The sequence below is a fragment of the Lynx rufus genome, unplaced genomic scaffold (assembly GCF_022079265.1).
Source record: "Lynx rufus isolate CCGP_SWC_20201006 ecotype Redwood Valley unplaced genomic scaffold, mLynRuf1.p SCAF_23, whole genome shotgun sequence".
Lineage (NCBI taxonomy): Eukaryota > Metazoa > Chordata > Mammalia > Carnivora > Felidae > Lynx > Lynx rufus.
This window is the reverse complement of record NW_025814838.1, coordinates 3080006-3104798: the sequence shown is the minus strand read 5'-3', so window position 1 is coordinate 3104798 and position 24793 is coordinate 3080006. Positions and strand designations below refer to the sequence as shown.

Genomic DNA, 24793 nt, shown 5'->3' with positions numbered 1-24793 from the left:
TGGGAGTGGGGCTAGGCTTAGAAGATGACAGGTGGAATGGACCACTCTGGGAAACCGGGGGTCCGGCCGGAGACTCAGGAAAGGACCGCTGGGCAGCAGGGGGCCCAGTCCCTACGAGAGAGTGATCCAGGGGACATCTGGGTGGCTCAGGTGGTTAAGTGGCTGACTTCAGCTCAGGTCCCGATCTCATGGCTTGTGAGTTCGAGCCCCACACTGGGCTCGCTGCCATCAGCGCAGAGCCCACTTTAGATCCTCTGTTCCCCCCTCCCCTTTCCCTCCCTGACTGCCGCTTGTGCTCTCTCTCAAAAATAAATAACACGTTAAAAAAAAAAAAAAAAAAAAAGAGTGATCCAAATGATAGCCTCCTGCCCTGCCCAACCGTGCCAGGACTGTGGATACAAGGGAAAGAGAAAGGCAGGTCCCTGAGCAAAATGAGCCGAGTGAAGAAGGCAGAGGCTTCGTAAAGGGCTGGCGAGACTCAGCGCTCTGACTGTGCACCCAACTCCAAAGCAGGAGGATTCCCACGAGTTTCTGATGGTGCAAATCAGTTACCTGCCAAAGGCCTCCACCATCATACAGCGGGGCTGTAAAGACTTGGTCCTGATGTCATTGGTTATGTTTTTCCTCTCCTTAAAGTACCGGCAAGAGCCCTGGATGCCATCTTTATTCTCTAAAATCATATGAATGGGGTAGACGTCCTCCAAAGCGACTGGATCCCTCCGGGACTCCAAAATTCCGGTTTCCAAGTCAATCTCTTCGTATCTACAAGAGGGAAGGCACAAATACCAAACCACAAATCAGCTCCGGAAACAGTACATACTGGGCCACATTCTTCTGACAACCTCCTGCTGAGACCAGAGAGAGAGAGAGAATGTGCTCACTCAAGTCTTCCCGCTTTGCAAATGCAGATTAGAGCAGCATTCCTGCCTTTTTAACGCAAAGAACACAGACCTTCCCAGGGTCCCCCAAATCCACCCTAAGAAGCTGAATGCTGGAACCAGAACCGTCCTACTGGCCCAAGTCGTGGCCTTTTGGTTTCCCTTCAAATCTGGTGCCTGTACGTTAACAATTTTCACCTTGGGATCCTACGTCCTGCCTTTTCCCTCCAAACACTGACCCTGTATCTTCGCTTGTCTACCGAACACCTCAAACTCAAGGAGATCAAAGGCAAAGTTATAACTGCCTCTCCCCGCCCCCAATAAAGTCCCTCCTTTCCACTCTCTCCCAGTTGTGTCGTATCAATGTCATGGAGACATCTTTGACTTGGGTTTCTTCCTTTATCCAGTCAGCCAACTTTGTTAAGCTTTCCTTACAAACCTCGCTCACATGCTGCTCTAGTCCAGTTGAGGCTAAATCCCACTTCCGCTTTTTGGCCCTTTCCTCCTTTGCCTTCTGTGTGATCTCTACACTGCGTAACCCTCCAAACCCCAATCACATCTGCCAGGACACCGCTCTGAACTGCTACCCTCCATTTCTCCAGCCGCACCTTCCCAGGCTTCTTGGAAGGTTCCTAGTCCTTCATCCAGCCCTTCCACGTAGGTGCACCTCAGGGCCATGTCTTAGGCCTCCAGGGAGAATCCTGGCCTACAACTTAAACATCCAACCATAAGGGATGACTCCACATGTCCAGGTCCATCCCTCTCTCTGGCCTGCTCCCCCCTCCCCTGCCCCACCTGAAGCCACATGTTTACTAAACAGAATCTCCACTAGGGTCACCCAAAGGAACTTCAAACTCCATGTGTCTCAAAGTACGTTCAACATCTTCCCCACCTCCCCCAAGACTCAAGCCACTGTGCTGCCCTTCTGTGTTCCCTACCAACAGGGCAGGGCATCAGTATTCACTCAGGTACCCAAATATCAGGAACCAGAGGAATCATCCCTGATTCCCACCTAAGTGGATTAAAAGACCACCCAATTCCCTCTCCAGTCCAACTGAGCGAAGGGCAGAGTGGGTTTTGTACCCCAGACTCTGTGGATTCAAATTGGGGGTTCTGGTCTTGCTAGCAGATGATCTTAAACAAGTCACTTAAACGCTCTGTGCCTCGATTTTCTCTTCTAAGGCTTTTGTAAAAATTAAATAACTCACTCTATGTCAGGATCTTAGAACAGTCCCGGCTCACAACAAGCATGCATCTAAGTGCCAAACATTATTCCTCATTCCCCACCTCCAATCCTACACTTCAACCAAACTTGACATATTTCTCATCCTGCAGGCTTCACATGTGCTGTTTCCTGTCCAGAATACTCTGCCAAGTGCCCACCTAAATCCAATCTTTAAGTCCTGTTTTGGACAGTATTACCTCTGGGAACTTCTCACAATATGCCTTTCGAGCACAGATTCTACAGACGGATGGCCTGGGTTCAAATCAACACGTGGGTCACTTATAATCTTTGTAACCGCTGAACAGGTTACTTAATCGAAGGCTCAGTTTCCTCCTCTGCAGAATGGGGAAGATAACAGTACCTACTGCTGAGGATCAAGTGAGTTCAGTCCCCTGAAGCTCCCAGAACAGGATCTTAGAGTATAGTACTAGGCCAAAAATAAGCACTCCATAAATGCTAGCCATTATTATTATTATTATTATTATTATTATTATTATTATTATTAAGGTTGCTGTTATGCAGATGTCTAATTGACTTAGGCTCTCCGGTCAAGCACTGAATGAATGCCCCAGAAAGGGTGGTTGAACTCATCGGTCTCCAGCCTTGGTTTGAACTCACCTCCTAACCACTACGGAAGAAGAGTACTCTTTGAAACTTGAAGAATATCCCGCCGGTCCTGCTCACCACCACCCAACACCCACACGGACATAATGGGACATCATGAGATAACCCTCAACTCCATCGAACGCCCGGGCTCTACCAGGCCCGAGGAACCCCCAGTCAGCCTTACACCCAGGCCTCCCCCCCCCCCCTCACCCCCCCCCGCCCCACGACTCACGGTCCTCCCCGGGCTCCACTCCTATCTCCCACCCCCTCCCGTCAGAACCTGGGCCCTTCCCAGAGCCATCGGACCCCGGGCTCCGCGCCCGCCCTCTCGCCCGCCCGCCGCAGGACCAGGCCGCTGACCGGTCCTGGAGCTGGAGGTCGGGTCGCTCTCGAGGCTCTTCATAGAAGCTGATGCCCGGGTGCGTGGCAAGGGCCCGCCACAGGAACTCCTGCGTGTAGGGCTCCAAAGGCAGGGGGAAGGGCGGCACTCGCGTCTCCAGACGGCTCCACAGCGCAGGCAGACACAGGCCATCAAGCCCCTCGAGGGCCACCTCGTCCAACAACGACTCAAGCGCGTCCATTGCTACTTCGGTGGGCAGCTTCCCCCGGCGCCTGCGCACCAGGACACTAAAGGCCCTCCAGCGCGCCTGCGCACAACCTTCGGCAGCCCTGAGAGGCGGGATGGACTTTGAGATCCGAGGAGGAGTTCCAGAGCGCCGATGCGACGTCACTCCCTTTGGGGGCGGGCTCAGTCCCTGGATCTCCACCGCCATTGGTCCGGAACCCCGCAGTAACCAGGGGAACTGCAAACAGTGTAGGGGCCGCTTCCGGTTCGAGCACCCGGAACCGCCGCCTCTAGGGATGGACGGTGAGTGTCCGTGGGCCCCTCCGGGCGGTCGGGCAGTTATTCTTTCACCTCTCCTGAGGCTTCCCCGGACAGAACCCTAGGCCGGAGAGCCCTGGACCACCACTTCCTGACCCATGGTGGCCTCCGGTCTGAGGGAAAGGGAGCCTTAGTGATCCGGGATGGCCAGAAGAGGCTGGGGGGAGTGGTCAGTGGTGTGGCCAAGGTGCAGAGCTGTGGTCGTGTAGGAACCCGGTACAGGCTGAGGGCTCAGAAGAGGTTTAGAGTGGAAAGGAGAAGTAGAAGTCTGAGGGCGAGGGGGTCCTGTGTGTCTTCCTCGGATGTGGAACTGTGCAGTCTGGGAGTTGGTACGGGAGTAAGCGTCACCCTGGGGAGTGCGGTCGTCAGCTAGTGGGAGAAGGGAGTTGGTAAGGTGGGTGGGGGAATTCTAGGGCATACTCTCTTTATGAGCTCTGCTGAGAATAATTAGTACCGTCCAGTGCCAGGAACTCTGTAAGCTCTCTCAAGCAACACCTCGTTAAGCTTCAGAACAGCCCTTTGAGGTCAGTAGTGTTCTCCTGTTTTGCAAATGAAGCAACTGAGGCTCAAAGAAGTTAACTTGCCCCTAACCAAACAGCCCACAAGTGGCAGGGTGGGTAAGAAAGCCAGACACTCGGTCCCTGATTAGAATCATAGAATCGACCATGGGAAGCAATCTAAAAATAGGCTACTCGGATCTCATTTTGAAGCTAGGAGGACTAATGTTTAGACAGACTGTTAGGGTCTATGCTAGAATCCAGATCAGTTTTCTCATTTCACCACTAACAGGGATTTGTTCCTTTGTGATATCCACTTAATGCAGTGTGGGTTTTTTTTTTTAATTGAATAATCTGATGTGTGCTTAAAAGACGCTTTGCCCTTTGTACTTCAGAGGTACTGTAAAATGTCATTTGCAGTTTGCCTTGTGGGAAGATCAATGTAATGTTTCTACAGAACAACAGTTCTCAAATTTTTTTGGTCTCAGGACTCCTTTATGCTCTTACCTCAGAAGAGCGTTGTTTATGTAGATCTGTGAAATTTACCATATCAGAAATTAAAGCTGAGAAAATCTTAAAACATTCATTTATCAACTTATTTAAAAATAACAATGAACCCATTACTTCTGAATATAAATAATAATTTTAATGAAACATAGCTTTGCGCCCCCGCCCCCAAAAGTAGTAGGAAGAGTAGTAGTGGCATTATTTTACATTTTCTTAAATCTCTTCAATGTCTGGCTTGATAGAAAATAGCTAGACTCTCATTTCGGCTTTGGCAACCAAACATGTGTTTTCTGGCTGATGTATATGAGCAAAGTCTGGCCTCACACAGATATATAGTTGGAGCAGGGACTATTTTAATTGCCTTTTCAAATACCATTCTTTTTTGATCCTACACCAAGACTTAGCAAGTGGTAATTCTTGAAGGTTATATACAGTGTGGCATCTGAACCCATATTGGTGAACTTTTATACTCTATTGTATTAAAATCCATTGGTTTATCATACCCTTTGGTTGGATATTTTACCCATGTATGATTTTGTTACATTAAATGTTTGTCATTTAGGAAATGTTGATTTACCGAGTTATACAAATCTTCCAAATGTTGACATTTTAAAAATTCCATTATTAATATCAAATAGAATGTCATTATGATATCAAAAAAAATCACATTTGTTAATATAACTACCATGTAAGCTGTTAAACTCAAGGTAGTAAGAAACAAGTTTTCATTTGGGCAACAAACACTGTCAGTTGGGTATTTGGGACAGACTCATTTTTTTTTTTATATATTTGAGAAAAGTTTGAATAATGATAGTTTGTTGTTCATTTAAGTGCAAATGGCATTGAGTATCATACGTGGCTAGTTCAGCTGGTAACTCAAACAAGCACATGAGTGTTTTCTGGGATCAACTGTTGTACTTTGGCACATAGCAGAAGTGCTCGATGTGTACTTCCCATTTTGTCACACACAGTATTAAAAAGTTGTGTACTCAAGGAATGAAATTTAATAATATTAATTTCTACTATTTTATAAGGATATTCTTAGGTGAAAATGATTTTTGTTTTGTTTTGTTTTATCGTGAGTATGTGGTAGTAAAGAATATAATGACTAATAACACAGTTTGGTGCTGCTGCCTCGTAGAGATTCAGGCCACAAGCAGTTTTACCTACCGCTGCTTTCACATCATCAGTGCAAATATTGACTGATGTAAATAAAAAAAGCTTTAGAATTATGATGAGAATAGTTTTGTCTTTGTGGATCTCTTTTCCTCCTAGGGTCTGTGGAAGATAGTTTGAGAACTATTGCTGTAGGCCATTTTCAAGAAGTCTACGTTGTTACCATGTCAGCACTCCTAGAACATTATCATGGCCTAATAGAGGAACCTGTTAATTTTCAGACTGGTCACAAACAAGAAAAGCTTGTTCTCTTTTAAGAAAGCATTTGCCCTAAGATTAGATTTAGCATTCAAAGGATCCCTTTTTCCATTACTATTTTTAAAACTTAGATTTACACAACAATTTTGTACGCACATACCTGTTGGGTAAAGTGAAGCATACCGTGATGAATTGTGATTCTAGCCAACTAGGTAGGCCTTATCAAAAGGATGTTTACTTCCTAAACTTACAAAAGCTTAAGTATCTACCAAGTATCCCCAAACTGGATTGTAGTTTGGTTAATTCTGCATGTCCAAATCACCATGGTTTTTCACAACATTTTTCCTGACCCATTGGTTTTGACTTTGGGCAGGTTTTATCTGGCTCTGCAATACATCATAATGTAATACTGATATATTTCGGGGGCCGTGTATCTGTGGATTCATATCTTGATGGGTATTCTTACCCCCTCTGAGCTTCAGTTTTCCTGTCAATAAAGTCAAGCTGATGAGAAGGCTTACTTTGTTTTGTTTGCTAGCCCAATGGTGAATTGAACAAGACTACGCATGAACGCACTTAACACCAAGTCTGGCATATAAAAAGTGCTCCTCATGGTAGCTAATGCTGTCATTAGCTGCAAATGGGCAGACTTCAGCTGGCGGAAGAGGGAGGAAGGAATCTGATGAAGTTCTCTAGCAAATAATAATCTTTGTAACTAGCTCACTGTTTATTTAAAAGAAAAGCTGACGTGCTACATTTTGTATTTACCTGAAAGTAAACTGGCAATGTGTGAGTCTTCTGCCCCGGATATATATTAAATTTTTTGATGTTTATTTATTTTCAAGAGACAGAGAGAGACAGAGCGTGAGCGGGGGTCGGGGGCGGGGAGGGCGGGCAGAGAGAGAGGGAGACACAGAATCTGAAGCAGGCTCCAGGCTCTGAGCTGTCAGCACAGAGCCCAATGTGGGGCTGGAACTCACGAACTGTGAGATCATGATCTGAGCCGAAATCCGACACTCAACAGACAGAGCCACCCAGGTGCCCCCAGTCTTTTGCCCCTGAAGGGTTCATCTTTATGTTAAAGTCACATTTCCCCCAGCGCTTTTAAAATATGGTTTAGGAAAAAAAAATTTTCTACTCAGTTTTCAAGGAACATAATAATTAGACAAAAGTTCAGCACATCAACATAATTAGAAAGGATTTTAAAGCTGTTCATTTGCTTTTGCTCTCCCTAGAGCAAATATTCAACATTTCCCCTGCTTATACTGTTCATTTGCTTAGTACACTTTCTCATAGAATTAATAACGCCAAGATGAAATTTAGCCTAGCTTGTCTAAATAAGCCCAAACTGCAAAACGGGCGACGAGTGAACCAGTAAGGTTTTGTTGGAAGTATGCTATCCACGTGTCTGGTCTGTTTCATTCTGGTGTGGTATTCACCTGGGCTCCTGGTGATTTGTCTGTTTCCCTTGCTACTAAAATAAGCCAAGCCAAAAATGATATGAAATAAAATAAAGCAAGCATTCAGCAGGCAAAATAAACACGTGGTCCATGTAATCTCTTTGTCTGTTCTGTCTTCGTTCCTTCTTTGCGCCCATCCTTGAGTCGGGTTCATTTCTCCCCTCTCCCTATTTCGCAGTATTCATCCCCAGCTGTGATTTTAACCTACAGGAACTTGGCACAGCACGGTTTGCTTGTTCTTCCTTAGGGCATTCATTTAGTAACTCCACGTTCCAGTGCCTTCTGCGCACCGGAATCCAGAGATCTCAAGATGATTGAGACTGGATCCAGGCGAAGGGGAGTTCATTGTATTACTCTTAAAACTTCCTGTAAAGTTCTTTTTTTCAACATATTAGTTCCAACATTTTTCACCTTTAAAAAAAAGAAAGATGTAGCAAATTTGAAAACGAATTCTTTATGTTAGAGGTTACACACTGGGGGCCTCCGAACGAATGAGCCCACAATCTTGTTTACTTGGCCCATAATGTTTTGTTTTTTCAATTTTTGAATGAGTTGTCAACATTGGAAGATTGGGAGATTTCTCATAAATATCTGATTGTGGGATTTTCTTTGAAAATCAATGAAGTCTCTCAGCACCGAATCAGAATTCTGTAGGCAACAACCTCCTCACAGCTAGAGCTAACGGAGACCACCCTTTTAGAAGGGAGGTGCCCTTTCCAATTTGTCACAGCACCTACCTGACTGGCCACCTACCTGAACTCCATTGCCTGCGTTCCCTGCCTGGGCCCCATAGGCATCTGAAGAAACAATTCTACTCTCATGTTAACTTGGGCAATGTTGGAATCCTTATGAATTATTCCTGTGGGGCATACTGTGCTGTATATGCTTGTTCACTTAGTTTCAATCTGAAAAAAAAGAGGGGGATGTATTCCCTGCCCTTAAGAACTTCACGGTCTGGGGTGGCTCAGTCAGTTGAGCGTCCAACTCTTGGTTTCAGCTCAGGGCATGATCTCAACAGCTCGTGAGTTCGAGCCCCTCGTAGGGCTCTGGGCTGATGGTGAAGAGCCTGCTTGGGATCCTTTCTTCCTCTCTCTGCCCCTCCCCCACTCACTCTGTCTCTGTCTCTCTCAAAATAAATAAACTAAAAAAAAAAAAAAAAAAAAAGAACTTCATAGTCTGGTGAGAAAGCCAGTCATAAACAGATAACTAGAATCCAACCTGGGAGTTCCTGGAAGATGACATTCGTGAAGGTCTTCCCCTTTCTCAAAGGAATCTGCCTCACTGCCGGCTTTTGCAAATAAAGTTTTATTGGAACATAGCTAAGCCCCCTCTGCATATAAATGCACACAGTCTGTGGCTGTTTCCATGCGTCGTTGGCAAAGCTGATTTGTTGTGACAGAGACCGTATGGCCCACAAAGCCGGAAGTATTTACTATCTGGTCCTTCACTGGAAAGGTTTGCTGACTCCTTCCATGGGAGATCCATTCGATTTGATGCTTGAGACAGCTCCATATGCTACTCACTGTAATTGGGCCCATTTGCACCCACGTGGCCAGCAGGTAGCAGAACCAGGACTCCGCCAAATAAAGCGCGCACTCTAGAATATACGTATGTCTAGAGTATGTCGTCAAAGACCTGTTTCAAACTTGTCCCTGCCAGGGTGTCGCCAGGGTGTCATCTAGGGGATGAGTCTGTTGGCGAGGCTCCCTCTTAGGCTGGTGGAAGAACAAACAGTTTAAAAGGCACTGCCCTGGGGACGCCTGGGTGGCTCAGTCGGTTAAGTGGCTGACTTTCGCCCAGGTCACGATCTCATGGTTCATGGGTTCGAACCCCACATCGGGCTCTGTGTTGACAGTTCAGAGCCTGGAGCCTGCTTTAGATTCTTTGTCTCCCTCTCTTTCTCTGTCCCTCCCCTGCCCATGCGCGCGCGCTCTCTCTCTCTCTCTCTCTTAAAAGCAAATAAAAAAAGAAAGGCATTGCCCTTGACCCTTGCTCTTGGCTCCCTCAGGATCTGACTCTGTGGCTGCTCCTCTGTTTACACGTAAGAGAGGGCTTACAAGGAGCAGTATGGTTGCTTGGAAGCTGGAGCTTGGTGCTGTTTACAGATCACTTTATATAAGAGTAAGGAAGTATCAGTTGCCCTCAATAGCACTGGACTGACTGCTGATGCCCCGTGGGATTTGAACGGCTTGACCCTTGTAGCTTTAAATCAGACACAGCACCTTAAATCAGAGAATTTCCCTGGGGAAACAGTGTCTTTCCCTTCCCCTGTCCCTTGGTTGGTCTGCTGGTCTCTAACCTCATATTTAGATACCCACCTACCCACCCACCCTCCTGCCCAGAGGTATTATACTGGGCTGAACTGGGTCCGTTGATGTGTTTTCCCATATTTAAAAATAGTGATTTCCCATAAAAACCGGGGCTATTTAGTCTCTTGATAGAAGGGTGCTTTGGCCCTGCTGGGCCTGCATTCCCAAACAGCCCTGGTCCCCAGCACTGAACATTGGTCACCCCTTGGTCTTGGACATGTGATGACAGTTTGACCTCTTCTGGCTGGTAGCACCTGTCATCAAGTGCTCTTTTCTTGCATTGAGAATATTCGCCTGAGCCTATGGGCACCTGAAAATTAACCCCTGCCCAAGCCACCTCGGAAAACTGGCTGTTTCTTGCATATGCTATATTCTTTTCCACCTCCCTGCCTTTCCCTTGCTGTGTTCCCTGCCAGCTGTCTCCTTCTTTCAAGTCACCTCCACGCTGTAGATGATGGTGACCGACATCACCTGCTGAATTAATCCTCCCACATGACGGGATCCCATAGCCCTCATGTCCCATGCTATATTACAGGTGTTGGGCTCCGAGCCTTTTCTCCTCTTTTGGGATAGAGACCCACTCCTGTTCCTTTATATAGGCCCAACATTTGGCCCAAGGAGTGGCACAGGGAGATGTACATGAGTGTTTGCTTGGCTGACGTCATAATCAGGGAAGAGATGAACTGATTTGTCCCTTAGCGAATTGGTAGCTGGTCTCCATAAAGCAGGCAGGGAAGAAGTCCTTGCAGCTCAATCTTCCTCTTTCCCCCAGACGTTGCCCTTTGGAGTAGTTCAACCCAGTCCTAATAATATGTCCTGACCTGGCTACCTTTACTGTACCCCTGGCCTCTGTTAGTCTGTACTCCCTCTATTTTTCAGCTAGCATTCTTCCCCCATTTTCTGCCCCAGTGAGTCACCATCACCCCTATCTCCTGCCTCATTTCTAACTCTGATGCTGCCTTGACCCCCCGTAGCTGATGGATTCTCTGGAGACTTAACATGTCACTGGAGGGTTATAGGCAAATGCAGCACCAGGCAGGAAGATGGGGCATCACAGATGACTGGTCACCAACCACAGAAGCCCTGCAGGGACCACCACACTCTTATAAACTCTGAGTGACCTTGCAATGCGATATGTGTGTGTGTGTGTGTGTGTGTGTGTGTGTACGCACGCACACACTCTCTCAAGAATCCCAAACTATTTATGTACCTTTTTATGAACCTACCTAAAATCACAGACAGTTAGGTCCAGGAGGGACTTAACAGATCTAGTCCAGGGAATCTGATAGATTTCCAAACTCTGAGGATCCCGTGCAGGAATACAGGTTTAGAAGCCTGCAGGGTCCAGGCAGGTAATGTAAATGACCACAGTGACTGGGGTTTATTTCATTATGCTGCTTGATGTCAGATTCTTTCAACACCTACGTACACTTTGCATACCTGGGACTATTCCTCAATGTCATAAAGGACTCGATTGTCTACTAATTCCTTGAAGCATGTAGCCTCTTCCATACCTCCATCATCTGTAGAAAAGAGATAATAATTGTTCCATCTCCTGGGGTTATTGTGAAAATTAAATGCGTTCATGGATGCAAAGCCCTTAGATCAGGACCTGGCATACGGTAAGTATAAATGTGCTAGCTGCAATTAGGGTGATGACGGTAATGATTCTCACTTTTGCTAGAGGTGTGGACACACAGACCTTCACTTTCATCTTTACTGTAGGGAGAAGCCTGTCAGACCAAAGTGGCAGCGAGACAGAGAGCTAGGGGGCCAGGAACCAGAGGATACCAGCCATCTGCCGGCTCCTGACAACTGTTGCCAGGCAGGAAGGCAAGCCTGGTGTTGCCAGATCTTCTAGTTTTTCAAAAACAATCCAGAACTCAGGATTTCTTTTTTTTTTTTTTTTCCAGAACTCAGGATTTTAAAATGTGAAATCTCCCAAGCTGTTGGCTGCAAAAAAAAAATTTTTTTTTAAACATTATGGAGACCAAACAAATGTCTGTGGCCTGGATTCAGCCAGTTGAGTAACTTCCGATCTGGTCCGATTGCTGTCATTTATCAGATGTGGAGGCCGAGGCCTGGGGAGTTAAGGTGGCCACTTGCGGGAGAACCAGCCTGGATCCGTTTCTGTACCCGCCCCGCCGCCATTGCAAAGCCTCCCTCCTGATGAGCCTTTGTGGTGGGAAGTCCTGCCTCTTGCATGATTTGAGGTGGAGATTTTATTTTAAGCCTGCAGAAGGCAACTCTGAAAAAACCAGGGCAGAGGATTGGACTCGCTCTCCTGCTCTCCCTGTTCAAGTTAGAGGTGCTCACTCTGTGAGCCTTCCTCATCTTGGAGAGGAGAGGAAGGAGCAGAGTGCGGAGACCGACCAAGGGGGTTCTGGTCCTGAGGCCACATGACCTTGGGAGATTAGGTACTTCATCTCTCAGTGCCTGGACTCTTAAATTATAAAATAGAGATTAATAGGAGGATACGTCATAAGGCTGCCGTGAGAATCATATGAATTCATCTATTTAAAGCCCTTAAGGGGCGCCTGGGTGGCTTAGTCAGTTGAGCATCTGACTCTTTTGATTTTGGCCCAGGTCATGATCCCACGGTCCTGGGATCGAGCCCCGCCTTGGGCTCTGCACTGAGTGTGAAGCCTGCTTGAGATTCTCTCTCTCTCCCTCTCTCTGTCCCTCTCTCTGTCCCTCTCTCTCTCTCTCCCCCCTCCTCCCTCTGACCCTCTCCCCCACTCCTGCACTCTCTCCCTCTCTTTCTCTAAAATAAAAAAAAATTTAAAAAGACTTTTAAAAGTTTACTTTAAAAAGTAAATTAAAAAATAAAGCCCTTAACAGAGCCCCTGGATGGCTCAGTCAGTTAAGCATCCAACTTCAGCTCAGGTCATGATCTCATGGTTGGTGAGTTCGAGCCCTGCATGCAGCTTTCTGCTGCACAGAGCCCATTTCAGATCCTCTGTCCCCCTCTCTCTGCCCCTTCCCCACTCTCTATCTCTCAAAAATAAATAAACATAAATAAAGCTCTTAAAATGGTACCCAGTACTTGATAGGGTCTCAGTAAAAATTAGCTGTCAGAGGCAGGAATGTATCTTTTTCTTTAGGATTCTGGGGGATCTCATGCATCATTTCTTACGGTTTCCAGGGCTGTTTTGCCGATCATTGGGGTGGGGGGTGTGGAAGGCAAATACTGAGAAGACACTTTAATTTGTATGTGTACACACGTGCTCACATAGATTCACAAACGCCGTGTCCCCACTTGTGTTCAGCCAGGAGCTGGGATGGAAGGATGGGGCTGGGCTGGCGGGTGTAGTTGGAATGCGTTTGGGAACTTGTGTGATGGATACAGAGGTCGACCAAAGTACATTTTAGCCTGGGAAGCATGTTGTCACATAAGCCACTGATTAGATTACAGAAGTGTGGCTCTTTCTTATCTTTACCGTTTCAAATGAAGAAAAATCAATATTTTCCAATTATCTCCAGTGGTGTATTAAACCCACTTTGTCATATTTCATTTCACCATCTGAGAAAAAGCAGGGGGGGGAAGGATCAGGAAAATACATTGTGAGAGAAGATGAAGTCTTTACAGCTTCTCGTACTCTTACCTCTTGTCCTCCCAGCATTTATCCATTCAAAAAATTTGGTCATTCATTCATTCATTCATTCACAGACTCCAGGGATGTCTACTGATGTCTCTTCTGATGAGGGAGCATAAGGCAAGCCGAAGGCCAAGCACAAGCTAGCATACCACCCATCCCCCACCCCAGGTGGGATACGTATATTCCTCGAGGACTCCTGGCTGCCCAAGAACAAAGGAAAGGACGGAAAACAAATGGTTAACTGATACAGATCGCAGGACACGAGTCTCCATCCATTTACAAATACCTTAGTAAATTACAAGAAAAAGGCAATCTTATCAATAGCCTAATCTCCAGAAACCTATAGGCTTGTTTCCTGGAGCCCCAACATCACCCTCCCCTCCATAGTGATGTGGGGAACAAAGGCAAGAAGGAAATGGCAGGTAAAATTAAATTTCCTTATAACCTGCAGCCAGGTGACAAACACTTGAGGCAGGCAGAGTAAAACCTTCTCCAGGAACTCCCTATGGTCTTAATGTTAATGCTTTGCTAGAGGGAAAAACAACCTTAGCTTGACAATAGCTAGGCCTCCAGTGATCTGTGAGGCTTTAGCATATGGAAAATCCCTTTTAAGAAACTTCCTCTTGACTTTACCTCCTCCAACTCCATAGTATATAATAGTACTCTTCACAACCCCAGTGCAGCTCTTTCTGCCCATGGGCCCTGTCCCCGTGCTTTAATAAATCCGCTTTTTGCCCCAAAGACATCTCAAGAATTCTTTCTTGGCCATCAGCTCCGGATCCCCACCCCCACTCCAAACCCCATCACCTACTGTGTGCAGGGCACTGCTCTAATCGTTTCATTTGTACTGTCTTAACACTGACAATAGACCGAAATGGAATTACGGTATCGGGGTTTCCAAACAGGTAATGAGAAGCTGAGCCAGACAGGCTGACCCAGAGCCTACCTTCTCTGCTACCGCACGGCATTGTCCCCAGGCTCTCATCTAATTATGAAGGCAGCCAAAGAATGCACGGCTAAGCATTTTTAGAAGTGCACAAGAAAATGTGCATAACAGTGTGCAGGTTATAAATAACCATTTCTAGCTGCCAGCTGCTGTTTGGGTTTGGAGAGGAAAAGAGGATCTTAGCATGACTTGTTTATCTCAGGTAATTTGGCAGTAAACTGGGTCCCGGGAATTTGAGTTACACAGAAAATGCAAAGGAAGAGTGACAGGGATATTGTTTCGGGCTTTCAGGAGACAGAATGTAACTTCAAGTCCCAGAACCAGCCTGGAGGCAGCACATGGGGAATTTGAAAGAATTTGAAAGTGTGTCGCAGAGCCCACGTTTACCTGTCTTCCAAACAGTCACGCTTTTTGTCTAACAGATTTCTGTCGCTATGATGAAATTTCCTTAAAGAGCTCTCCCCCTCGCCCCCCTCCCCCCCCCCCCCCCCCCCGCCATGGTTCCGCGGCATCGAGGTAAATAATGGAAAATTTTCTAGTCTTCTGCCTAGTTACCTATTAGGCTAGAAACTAGAAGCCTGTTTTGTTGCATCTGTACAGAGCTTTACATTTTTTTTTTTGTAATTGTCAATATTTAAAATTAGAAGCTGTCTTCTAAGACTGGACTTCTGGAAAAATCTGATCCAACAAGACCGGGGCCCGCATTCCTGCATGGAAACAGGCGGCAGGAGCCAAACAGTGATTGCCCTTGAGGCTGGGTAGGCTTCTGGGTCCGCCTCCCTGCCTCCTTACTCTGCCACAGGTATCTTTGCAAACCAAAGCTGTAGGTGGAAGTCACGATCAAGGTCCAGAAAGCTGGCATGGGGCTGAAGGCACGCGGGGGCGGGGTGCTCCCATTCCTGGGCTTGACAAGGGGGTGCCGGCAGGCACCAGGGTGTACTGAACACTGGATTAGCAGCCCGAATGACTGGTTGTTAACCAGGTTCTTCCCCTTCCTTGCTCTGTGACCTTGGGCAAGTTACTTTGCTTCTCTGAGCCACGTGGCTTTGTTGTGCATGATAGGGAATCTTAAGAGCTCTCACCTGGGGAAGAACATGGAGTTGTGGGGGGGGGGGGGCGCGTGTAGATGCTCTGTAGGCACTAGGAAACCACGATTCCCAGGCAACCCATCCGGACAGGTCTCGATTTTCCTTTCCTTGTTCTTGCTTTTTTCTTTTTCCTAAAATATCGCGTTGTCTTTCCGGCAAAGCTTCGGGGTGCTGAAGTTCACAGAGGCTACTCCCCTCTCCCCCCCCCCCCCCCGTAGACCACCCTCTTAGGTTCTCTCATGGGAACATTCTACAGCGTTTCCCATTGTTTGGTTTGGTTTTGTTTTTAATTTGAATCTGGCTTTTGGACATTTAATATTTTAAGTTTCTTTTAATTTTCTCGATAGAAAATGGGTCCAAACCATTCAAAAATCAAAACAATATAAAAAGTAACAGTGAGGCACCCCGGATTGTTCAGTTGGTTAAGCATCCGACTCTTGATTTAGGCTTGTACATCATCTCACGGTTCGTGAGTTCCAGCCCGCGTTGGGTGTTGCATTGACTGTACGGAGCCTGGTTGGGATTCTCTCGCTCTCCCTCTCTCTCTGCCCCTTCCATGCTTTCTCTCCCTCAAAATAAATATATAAACGTCAGATAAAGTGACAGTGAGCTGTTGCATTTGTGCATGTACCTCTGGGTGGTTCTCTATACAAACAGAACCCATGTAGTCTTCTTTTCCTCTTTCTTAGAGAAAAGATTGCATCCTACATATACTTTCTGCCTATTGATTTTTTTTCACTTGACATATGACTGTCTTATATATAAGCAGCTTGCCCATTCTTTCTTCCAGCATTCCATTTCATTTGTGGATTCACCCTATTCAGCCAGTCCCTACTGACGGACTCACCCATCATTTCCAACAGTTGTTATTGCAAATTGTGATACAGTGAATACCCTTGTGCATTTGTTTCCCATTCGTGGAGGTGATTCTTTATAGTAGATTCCTGGAAGCGATATTGCTAGCCCCAAAGGAAAAATGCATTCGTACTTTTGAGGATATTGTCAAAACACCTTTCCAAAGGGAGTCTGTCATTTTGTACTTCCCCCAGCAATGCTCAAAGCTCCCACCAGCTTTCTAGCTCTCGCCAACGCTATCTTGTCAAGCCTCTGATTTTTGCCAGTCGGATTGGTGAGAGTAAGTGGTATTTCAGTGAGATGTTTGTCATTTAAATAAAGTTCCAGAGATATATAAAATGAGAGCAACATAAGCCCTCGTATTTGGACAACAGAAGAAATCGGCTCATTTGAGTAACCTCATGGCGGCACCATACCCCAGTGGAGAGAAACAAGCTCTTTGTTCGAAGCTCCTTTGCACTGGGGAGGTCCCTGCATGGCCCCTCTTTACACTGAATTTGTTCTCCAAAGCCCAACTCTTTCTGCCGAGGCTGAGCATTTCACTTGAGTAGATGGGAGTGAACGTCTAATGCCGAGCCTTACCGTTTTGGCCACTTTATGGCATTTACCTGGCTGGCCGGCAACGCCATCTTCTTGGATAATTGGGGAATCATTTTTATCTAACCCCCTTATGAATTGCTCTAGGAGTGCAAAGTACACTCAAAAGCTGCATCGCAGAAAGAATTCCACAAATCAGACTCCCTCCCCGGCACACTCTGGTGTTCTTGTACTTGTCTTCAAAGCCCTGACTGAGGAGCAGTGTGGCCCGGTGGTTAGGAGCGTAGGCTCTGGAGCCAGACTGCTCAGATCCAGGTTGAGGCTTCTCTAGTCACTAGCTGCGTGATACTGGGCAAGCTTCCTAACCTCTTTGGATCTCAGTGACCGCATCTGACAAGTGGGACGATAATAGTGCCTATTTCTTGGGTAGCTGAGAGGAGCACATGAGTTGGTTCACGTACTTAGCCTTGAGCTCAGTGCCGGGCACATAGTAAACCTGACTAAGGTGAGCTCACATGGTAATGGCAGCGATTAACATGCTTGTGATTGTGATAATGTTAGTGACGCTCATGATTAGGAGCACACTGAGCCCTGTCACTTACAAGATACATTTGTGTGGCCTTGAAAAAGCAGCTCAATCACTCACTCAAAGTTTGTGTCTCATTTCTTCCTTGGTTTGTGCCAAGGGCATAGTACTGTCCACCTGTTTTTTTTAATGTTTATTTATTGTTTTAGAGAGAGTGAGAGAGCATGAGTGGGGGAGGGGCAGAGAGAGAGAGAGAGACAGAGAGAGAGAGAGACAGAGAGAGAGAGAGACACTGAAAGCAGGCTCCAGGCACTGAGCTGTCAGCACAGAGCCCGATGCAGGGCTCGAACCCACAAACTGTGAGATCGTGACCTGAGCTGAAGTTGGATGCTTTACTGACGGAGCCACCCAAGCGCCCCATGGTGCTGTGCATCTAAAGCAAGAGTCAGCAAACTGTGACCAACCGGGCTGACAACTGGCCTGCAGCCTGCATTTGTGAATAAAGTTTTATTGGAACACAGTTGCGCCCATTTGTTTACATATAGTCTGTAGCTGTTCTCTCGCCAAAATCTTTACCGTCTGGCCTTTTACAAGACAAGTTCGCTGACCCCTGACCTGCAGGAGTGGTTCTGAGGATGCAGGGGATGAAGGCTGTGTGTTGAACCTGGCACATAGTAGGTGTCCGGTTCAGTGGAGCATTCACATTCTTGAACTTGGTGCCTGGTCCTCAGCCTCCCCCGCTGCCACTCTTCTTCTACCCTAAAGGAAAAATAGAGGGAGTAATTACAATATGAATAATTTAATTAGAAATACCATCAAATGATATCAGGCATATGTATTTTTATCATGCACCGTACATTTCACATCCTAAGTAGTCCACAGCAGTGGACGTAAAAGGCTGTGTCCTGTGGACTGCACTTCACAGGGGGCTTAAGGCTTTTTTGAGGGTAATTTTGACGCTGGTTTTCCCTCGCCTGCTGGCTTCAGAAGCTGGCATCCAAGCAAGATGCACCTCCCTTCTAAATGGCAGCGATGAATGTTATTATCTGCCTCCAGAGCAAAGTAAAACCAAAGTGTCAGAATCCTCGAACCATTGAAAATAAATCCAAAGTGCAGATAAAATCTCTCTGAAGTCGTAAGTGGGAGCGTAGTATTATATGCATTCACACCCCCTTTTTTTTTTTTTCCTTTTCCCCAGGCACACATCGGTTTTGTAACGCGACGTACACGTGTATCATTTACATTTGGCCTTATTTATCGTCTCATGGCTGAAGCTGACAGGTCACCTTGCAAAATGCAGGGGAACACCCCCTTAATTTTGCAAGCAGCACTTATTGATATTAATGTCACCTTCTTCCACCTCCCTCCCTGACTGTCATGAGAATAAAACGAGATATAAGTAGGAAGATACTCCGAGAAGCTAAGTGCAGTAGACAGGGGCAATGTAATCTCATTTCTTCCGTCCTTGGTGAGAAGGAGCAGTCTCCACATTGAGCTTCCTGGAACAGAGAGAGAGGGGCTCTGTGGCCTGAGGACACAGGCGTTAGGGAAAAAGCGTGTACAATTAGAGTGAATTTTCTTCACTGGAAAGTAAGCAAATTGTTTCCCAACTTAATGAACAAGAAGCTCCTTTTGAAGTTTATTTATTTATTTTGAGAGAAAGAGAGTGCATGAGCGTGAGTGGGGAAGAGGCAGAGAGACAAGGAGAGAGAGAATCCCAAGCAGGCTCCACGCTCACGGCGGAACCCAACGCGCAGCTCGATCCCACAACCGCAGGATCTTGACCTGAGCCGAAATCAAGAGTTGGTTGCTTAAGCAACTGAGCCACCCAGGCGCCCCATGAATAAGAACCTTCTAACGAACTCCAGGAGAGAGATTTGCTTTCAAAATTCAGTAGTCAAGCTCTGTGTTCTTTGTATTAATGTTTTGTTTTTATGGCCCACCTTAAGACTTTTCTTACTGTTCTCTGTTGGCGTAACAGAATTTTAGAGATGAAAAGCAACCCCAGAGGTGATTTAGCCTAACTCTCATTTAAAATTTAAAAATAAAATGGGGCACCTGGGTGACTCAGTCGGTTCAGCATCTGACTTCGGCTCAGGTCATGATCTCATGGTTCTTGGTTTGAGCCCTGCTTCGGGCTCTGTGCTGACAGCTCAGAGCCTGGAGGAGCCTGCGTCGGATTCTGTATCGCCCTCTCTCTCTGCCCCTCCCCCACTCATGCCCCGTCTCTCTCAAAAATAAACGTTAAAAAAAATTCTTTTTAATTAAAAAAAAAAAAAATAGGAAGAAAATATGGCCCAGAGAGGTCCTGTGGGATCCTGTGACTTGTCCAAGCTCCCGTAAACTGGTCAGCTGTCCACTGGACCAGGTCCCTTGGCAAGTGTCTGACTAGCATTGGAGGAGCTGTAGCCAGGCTCTGGGGACTGCCTTGTTTGCCCCTGGGCTAGCTCTGCTTTCCTTCTCCCCAGCTTCACTCTGGGCCCTTTTTGCTCCTACTGGCATCCTACTCGCCTCGGGACTGCTTCTGTAGAACACCCTGGTCTCCAACCCTCTCTGTCCCCTTCGAGCTCCAGGCCAATCTTCGGGCTCCTGGTGCTGCCCCGTGTGCCCTACCACCCGACATGCCATCCTCTCTTGTTGGCCTTCAGGCCTACGACGAGTCCCTTGACTGACAGCTAAGGCAGGTGTGGACAAGGGTTTCTGGGTGCTGTCCACCCTAGTTCCTGCTCCAGAGCATCAGGGGGCAGGAGGTTGGGATAAAATTGGCCCAACGACCCAGATCACCTGATCCCTGATTCTGGGTCTTTTTTTCTTTTTTTGATTAATAAGCTTTTTTAGAGCAATTTTAGATGGATAGCAAAACTGAGTAGAAAGTACAGAGAGGTGTCATATACCCGCTGTCCGCACACACATACGGCCTTCCCCCGCTGTTGGCATCCAGCATGTCAGTGGTACATTAAGTGGGTGTCTGTGGAACGCAAAGACAGGTATGCAGTCAATTTCAGATCTGTTCTTTCTGCCTTGGCGTTCTATGTCAGTCTGTCCCCCAAGGCAGGAGGGTGCCGACCGCATCAAAGTTCACAGGTGGAAATAGCCCTGCTCTGGCCCTCTGTCTTCTCTGTCTTTCCAAACCAATGTCAAATTCCTGGGGCTGGCATTCTGATCGACTGTGGTTGGGTCAGGGGCCCACCCCCAGTGCGCCATACTGGGGTTGGGGTCCTGTACCACGTCATGGCTGCCAGGGAGCTCCCCGCTGAGGACAGGGAGGAGAGTGAGAGAGAAGGAAGCAGTTTAGGGTGTCCCTGTGAGCAGAGCAGACAACCCAGAAGACGTCTATCATACCACGATGCTGTGTAATCCAGAGTGTCTATGCACTCTCCAGCGGCCTCTTTTCTAGATCCTTTTATAATATTGGTGCCAAAATTTGGCCATGGTCAGAGGGTCATCTGTGGACCTTTGCTTTTCCCCTTATTTTCACTTTCTTGGAAAGAGCATCATCCCTTGACTTGTGCTTTATCACCAGCTATGAGGTCCCCCACACCTGTGTAGACCTACCAGAAGCGACCACAACCAGAGACAAACATCTTTCCTCTGAGACTCGGTCCCCACTTCTTGCCTCTTGATGAGTCATCACTAAGCCTTCTTCCTCCTGCTTTGGCGTGCTCTTGGCTCACGGGACACGTGGTTGTGATTTCCTCATAAATCTCCACCCAAGAGTGAGGCCGGATAGTTTGGAAGACACGTTGCCAAAGCACAGAGGTTCCCACTTTGTGTTTTAAAACCAAGGCCATCCATTAATTTTCCATCAAGGAATCCTTTTACAATGGACACTTCCATAAAAGTTGTGAAAACTGCATTTGGAACAGCATATTTAAACATAATGATGTTGAGCTGTTGAATTTATGCGCACTCTCAAATGTTAGTCTTCCAGTTTTCTAAGAAAAGCAACATTCTCTCTGAAATTACCTGTTATATGGGAGATGCGGGTGATTACTGCTAATTCACATCTGCACCATCACCTAGGTGTTGAGTTTGGGGGTTTGGTGAAGCACATTGGTGTGCACTCATCAAAGGTTATGTGTATGCGCACAGTGGAAGGCATTTTTGTGGAAGGCATTTTATATAATTCCAAACAATTTAATAAAAATGTAATTCGACTGGGAAATCTACAGTCGGCCCTTGCAGAGTGCAGATAATGTTCCAGATTAAAGAGCTGAGGCTTTGTTCATTACAGTCAAATAACGTGAGCGTGTGAATTACCATTTCCTTGCCGTTGGTCTATTTCAAGAGCATGCCATTTTCCCACTATAATAATAGGCTACATTTTCTTAAAATCATTTGATTATGATTGGTCCCGTCTATTCAGTTTGCAAATAAAAAGCTTTCACGGTGATAAACTAGCTGTTTTAAAAGAGCCTTAATCTCTGGTTCTGCTTTTGAACTGCCACAGGTCAGATTCCACGGAAGGCTGACAGAAGCCGGTCCTGCTCGCGGGAGAAAAAAGAGGTAAATGTGTCACTGGTGAGGGTGGGTGGGAGGCGACTCTGTTTGAAGGCACCTGAGGGAGCATGCTGGTGAATAAGTTTTCCTGGATTTCCTTCTTGTTTCCCTCTGAGTCTCCAGCTTGAATCCGGGACCAAATGCTAGCTGGCAATTAGAGCTCTCAACCAAAGTGTCGCTACATTGTAGTGACAATTTCTTAGGAAGTGTGTCAGTTAGCTTTGTCTGTGTAACTGAGCAATCCCAAACCCACGTTTCGGGGATGTGGAACAAGAACTGTGCATTCAGTTGGTGATTCTGTGGGTCGGCCATTGGAGCTGGGCAGGTCTGCTGATTTCCGCTGGACTCACTCAGGCTTTTGCAGTTGAGCCGCCGTGTCGCCTTGGGGATGGCTGAGCATCAGTAGTGTGCTTCAGCTCTCTTTGAATGCTTTCTCGTCCGCCAGCAAGGCAGCCAGCTTTATTCATGTGGAGGTTCACAGGGCCACGCACATGAAGACTGGAAGCTGCTGGACCCCCCCGAGCTGGTGTCACTACTGCTACTTTGTTTCCTTAAAACAGGTCACAAGGCCAGCCCAGATTCGCCGGGTGGGGAAATAGGTCTCACCTCTGGGTGAGAAATCTACAGATACTGTGGCCCTTCTTGCAACCTGCCACACCGAGCCCACTTGCTCTGTGCCCGGCACCAGGGATGAGAGAGACACAGCCCTGGTCTCGGGGTGTGCAGCATGGTCAAAGTCAAAGTCAGAGAGACACGAATAGGGAAAGTTGCAAGAGTAGCTGAGCCTGGGAGTACACAGTGATAGCAAGGACCCATAGGTCACTGCAGGGCCCTTTGATGACATCTTCAAGCTCATGGGAGTTTGAATTGGAGTCTTTAGCCACAGACGAGTGTAGGGGTACATGGGTATGCAGGCGTGTGGCTCGTCATAAGTATCGACCAATCCTGAAATTCATCAACACTTACGTGTTAACACTCTTGCCTGTAAAGTGACATAATTCCAACAATGAAAAGGAACTTCCCAGGCTGAGCTGGGTCCAGGGGCTCAGAAATGGCCACAACACTTGGTCTTTCTCTTTCCATGTCTGTGTCCTCTGTGTTGGCCTCCCAAACCAGCTCTGAGGAGGCAGGTTGGGGTTGGACTGCAAAGGGCCTTTGCGATGGCTGTCATCCCACCCCCTCTTGTCTCCTTTCTCAACCGTAGCCAGACAGCCACCGTGGGTTTTCTTCTCATTCAAGCAGCCTACCTGGGACGAGGGCTGAGAGATAACTTAGGGACTTTGGCGCTACTAAAAAGATTTAAGTGTCAGCCCCAGTGGACGTTCTAGAAACTGAGCCGGGGTGGATTCCATCACTCCTTTCTGGTAAGAACATTTTTCTGGGAGCAGGAACAGATGTGCACGTCTCCCGCAAAGTCTTTCCAGAGACTGGGGGGGGGGCAGAGGAGCCCGGAACAGGAGTGAGCACAGGCCCGCAGGCTCCTGGTCCCCCCCCCCTTGGTGACGTGACCTGGGGGTGGGGGGACAAGCACCCCCCCGCCCCCCGCTCCCCGTTCCCAAGCCAGGCATGAATTGTTTCGACCTAACCGAGGCTTTTGATCACAGAGTAACAGCGTCCCATTTATCTGCATTAAGAAATTTGCTGGGAATCAACAAAGCAGAGCAGCGGGTAACTAGTTGAGATACTCTTTTCCTCCTCAGTCTTTCTCCTTGGCAACAGGGCTTCCTAATTGCCGCTTTCTTGGCTACTCCCATCCTGCCAGTTGCCCCAGAGCATTTCAGATCACTCCGCCTGGCGAAGAGCTTGGAACGAGAAACAAACAAACAAACAAAAACCAAACAAACCAAGAGAGTGGAGATATTTATCACAATATCTGAGAGATTTAAAATGGTTTCAGGCCTTTCTGAAAAAGAGGGTGCTGGTTCTCCTCACAGGGCTTTTGTTTGGTTAGAAAAATAGGAGAAGGAAACTAATGGCAAAAGCTGGCAGATGCTCATCTTGATATAACGTGCTTTTTTCCACCTTCCTCCCCTTTCCGCATCCCTCCCACGCCACCTGTGAAATCTGCTCTTCCTGACACTCTGTGCCTTACACAGGATGCCGGGTATAGATCAGACTCCGTCACCATGAACGGCAAGGAAAAGACAAGCTCGTGGGAACAAGCAGACAGGGAGGTTCTTCGTGTTCCTCCGGTGGTCAGGTGACACGGGCCGGCTCGCGCCGTGGCAGGTGAACGTGCCGTTTCCTCCCCCGGTTGGGATTGGGAACTTCTCCGTGCCGCCGTCATGGGCCAGCATGGTGAGGGGAGGAGGGGAGGCTGTTTGCAATGAACTTGCCAGCCAAATTCAGCCCAAAGATGTGTTTTATTTGGCCCGGACTCCATTACAATTTTTTATTTATTTTTTAAAAAATCTTTAATGTTTATTATTTTGAGAGAGAGAGAGAGAGAGAGAGAGAGAGAGAGAGAAAATGAGTGGGGGAGGGGCAGAGAGAGAGGGAGACACAGAATCCGAAGCAGGCTCCGGGCTCCGAGCTGTCAGCACAGAGCCCGACGCGGGGCTCGAACTCACAGACTGTGAGATCTTGACCTGAGCCGAAGTTGGGCGCTTAACTGAGCCACCCAGACACCCTCCCCCATTACACCTTTTTTAAAAATTAGGCATCCGCATTTACAATTTTCACAGAACAATGCGCACTTCTGGCTTCTTTGCTAAAATGGAGAATGACCACAGAGGCCTTATTCCCTTAAGGCAACACCGGGCAATGGCTGGTGTTGAGGAGAGCTCCTTTCGGTGGGGCGCTCCATTCTGCCATGCCTGCCTCCACACACACCTGCTCGGTGGCCAAGAGAGAGCAGCAACCACACCGTGGCAGTGGTCACCAACATTGCTGCACATTAGACTCCCCAGGAGCTTTTTAAATACCCCGAAGTTCAGGCCTCTTTTCAAACCAGTTAAATCGGAATCTCCAGGGGTGGGACCCAGGCTTCGGAATTTTGTGACC

At 47.3% G+C, this 24793-nt stretch overlaps 2 protein-coding genes across 5 annotated transcripts in view; one reads left to right on the top strand and one right to left on the bottom strand.

Moving 5' to 3' along the window:
- The window catches only part of GTF3C1 (general transcription factor IIIC subunit 1), a 74882-nt gene extending 71578 nt beyond the window's left edge, over positions 1 to 3304 (bottom strand). The window contains exons 1-2 of the mRNA XM_047087124.1: positions 3070 to 3304; positions 553 to 762 (exon numbers count right to left, since the gene is read on the bottom strand). Coding sequence (XP_046943080.1) covers positions 553 to 762; positions 3070 to 3290 — 431 coding nt within the window. The 5' untranslated portion in view covers positions 3291 to 3304. The remainder of the gene's footprint in view (positions 1 to 552; positions 763 to 3069) is intronic.
- Positions 3305 to 3390: 86 nt separating this feature from the next.
- KATNIP (katanin interacting protein) overlaps positions 3391 to 24793 on the top strand; it is a 193512-nt gene continuing 172109 nt past the window's right edge. For 3 of the 4 annotated variants that reach the window (XM_047087185.1, XM_047087186.1, XM_047087187.1), the window contains exons 1-2: positions 3534 to 3577; positions 21741 to 21796. In XM_047087185.1, coding sequence (XP_046943141.1) covers positions 3571 to 3577; positions 21741 to 21796 — 63 coding nt within the window. In that variant the 5' untranslated portion in view covers positions 3534 to 3570. Of the gene's footprint in view, positions 3578 to 21740; positions 21797 to 24793 lie in introns of all 4 variants that reach the window. The other variant, XM_047087184.1, reaches the window with a different exon arrangement.